At 50.6% G+C, this 2,500-nt stretch overlaps 1 protein-coding gene across 8 annotated transcripts in view; it reads left to right on the top strand.

Moving 5' to 3' along the window:
• The window catches only part of VAV2 (vav guanine nucleotide exchange factor 2), a 72,402-nt gene that overhangs the window by 56,830 nt on the left and 13,072 nt on the right, over positions 1-2,500 (top strand). For all 8 annotated transcript variants that reach the window (XM_075834599.1, XM_075834596.1, XM_075834594.1 and 5 more), the window contains 4 exons: positions 68-136; positions 751-837; positions 1,730-1,815; positions 1,914-2,046. In XM_075834599.1, coding sequence (XP_075690714.1) covers positions 68-136; positions 751-837; positions 1,730-1,815; positions 1,914-2,046 — 375 coding nt within the window. The remainder of the gene's footprint in view (positions 1-67; positions 137-750; positions 838-1,729; positions 1,816-1,913; positions 2,047-2,500) is intronic.

Below are 2,500 nucleotides of genomic sequence, written 5' to 3'. Positions count from 1 at the left end.
TGTTATAGGTAAAATGTCATTGGTTCTGTTGGAGTGGGTTTTATTGTAACAAATTTTGTCTACAAAGGAGTTACTTAGCCACACGGCAGACTGCCCCGAGCGTGTCACGCTGAAGGAAGCGCTGGAAGCCATGCAGGTACGTCCTCTGTGCTGCAATAAACTACACCCCACCTGCACATGGCCTTAAAAAAAGTCTGGTCCAGTCTCCTGTAAAAACAAAAAAATAAAAAAACAAACAAAATGAAACTTGCAGAACTTTTTATTACTCGCGATTAAGATTTTTTTTTATATTCTTTACCATTTTCAAGATCTCTGTTTGCTATCATTGAAAGAAAAGCCTCATGGTTTAGAGGCTGAACTAGATTTGTGGCCACACATCTGCCAAGCTCATCAGTTACAGTCCAATTATCCAAGTGCCTGTGACAGCTGAGCTCCTGTGTGAGCAGGACTAGATCCCGATGGAAACCGTCAGCAAGCAGAGATCATGAAAGTGGTGATTGTTGCCAATGTGGGGACGTATTTCCTGGTTGTAATTGATCAGTTATTCGGCGACTTGTAATAGAATGACCCCCAATAATAGGATTACAGGGAGGGAGCGGCTGCGCTTGCCCTTCTCTCCCCCCTCCTGTACATGTGGGGGCGGCCGCACTCGGCACATTCTTGCACAGCTGGAGCCATCAGACCCGCGACTGCCAAGATCTCCCATCATCCCTCTGTACTGACCTCTGACCTTCCCGTTTTCTTCTTTAGGACTTAGCCATGTACATTAATGAAGTGAAAAGGGATAAGGAGACGCTGAAGAAGATCAGCGAGTTCCAGAACTCCATCGAGAACCTGGTGAGTGGCAGCGCCGCATGTCGGACGACCGTCTAATGTCCACGGCCTCCTCTACACCCACCGTTCTGTAATGGCGCGGATCTGTAACTTGTCAGCGCAGACGCCATGGCCGTAACGATCGTGATGCAGATATTTCCTGATCGTGTATAAAATCCAGTGCCGGCTGCATGTGAGCGGGTCTGTCAGGAGAAGAGACGTCTTTAGGCCTCGTTCACACTTCTATATCCTGAGTCACATAATGCTTTTTACTCCAGTCACCTCCAGAGCTGCGTGCTGCTGACACCCCCTCATCATTGAACTGGACATGGTGTAGTGTTTACTCTCATTGCATCAGACTTCAGAGCGTCTCCTACAAGACACAATTTGGAAGGGGAGGAATTGAGGCTCTACAGGCACCCTTCAGAATATGGAATGCAGCTCCGGGTGTCACTAGAGTAGCAGCTCTAGAAGTCAGTGGAAGACATGACGGACTCCCCGGATCGGTCTGGGTTTGGATAAGGGGCTGAAGTGTTCCAGTTGCTCCATCGGTTTTCAATCAAATGCCCACAGCTGCTGCTTCACTATCTGACCGGCAGCAGAACCGCTCCGTAATAATAATATTTAACCGCAGTGAATGAAACAAGCGCCAGCGCTTCTACACAGATGAGGCCCCATGACAACACTGCCTGTTCTGACTCTCTTTTTTTAATGTATTTATCATCCATATCATTGTTTAGAGGGAGTAAAGCAGGAAGTGTTGTCAGGGTGTCACAGAAGATTATATATATATCTGCCTCTAGGGTCCTGCTCTTGTGATTGCAGAATATACAGGAGTCCTGATCTCTGGTTGTAAAACTTCGAGGTTGTCTGGGATTTAGTCGACATTGTTCTTTTAATTGTCACTTTTTAACAGCAGGTGAATCTGGAAGAGTTTGGACGACCGAAGATTGACGGCGAGCTAAAGGTGCGATCGATAGTAAATCAGACCAAGCAGGACAGGTGAGTGACAGCGCCCTCCACAGATTAAAGGCTTATTCCGTCATTAGTCCTGGTACCATAATCACAACAGTTTTAGTGATGGCCGCCCCTCCTCCCAGGTATCTGTTCCTGTTTGATAAAGTCGTCATCGTGTGTAAGAGGAAAGGTTATAACTACGAACTGAAGGAGATCATCGAGCTGCTGAGTTATAAGATGTCCGACGACCCCACGTACAACAAGGACATAAAGAAGGTAAAAGGTTGGGGTATCGTGAGGGAAGGAGGGAGGGGTATCGTGAGGGAAGGAGGGAGGGGTATCGTGAGGGAAGGAGGGAGGGGTATCGTGAGGGAAGGAGGGAGGGGTATCGTGAGGGAAGGAGGGAGGGGTATCGGGCGGGAGGGAAGGAGGGAGGGGTATCGGGCGGGAGGGAAGGAGGGAGGGGTATCGGGCGGGAGGGAAGGAGGGAGGGGTATCGGGCGGGAGGGAAGGAGGGAGGGGTATCGGGCGGGAGGGAAGGAGGGAGGGGTATCGGGCGGGAGGGAAGGAGGGAGGGGTATCGGGCGGGAGGGAAGGAGGGAGGGGTATCGGGAGGGAGGGGTATCGGGAGGGGTATCGGGAGGGAGGGGTATCGGGAGGGGTATCGGGAGGGAAGGAGGGAGGGAGGGAGGGAGGGAGGGAAGGAGGGAGGGAAGGAGGGAGGGCTATC

Source organism: Rhinoderma darwinii, chromosome 8, assembly GCF_050947455.1.
Source record: "Rhinoderma darwinii isolate aRhiDar2 chromosome 8, aRhiDar2.hap1, whole genome shotgun sequence".
In the NCBI taxonomy this organism is placed as follows: domain Eukaryota; kingdom Metazoa; phylum Chordata; class Amphibia; order Anura; family Rhinodermatidae; genus Rhinoderma; species Rhinoderma darwinii.
This window is presented reverse-complemented; position numbering and strand designations above follow the sequence as displayed.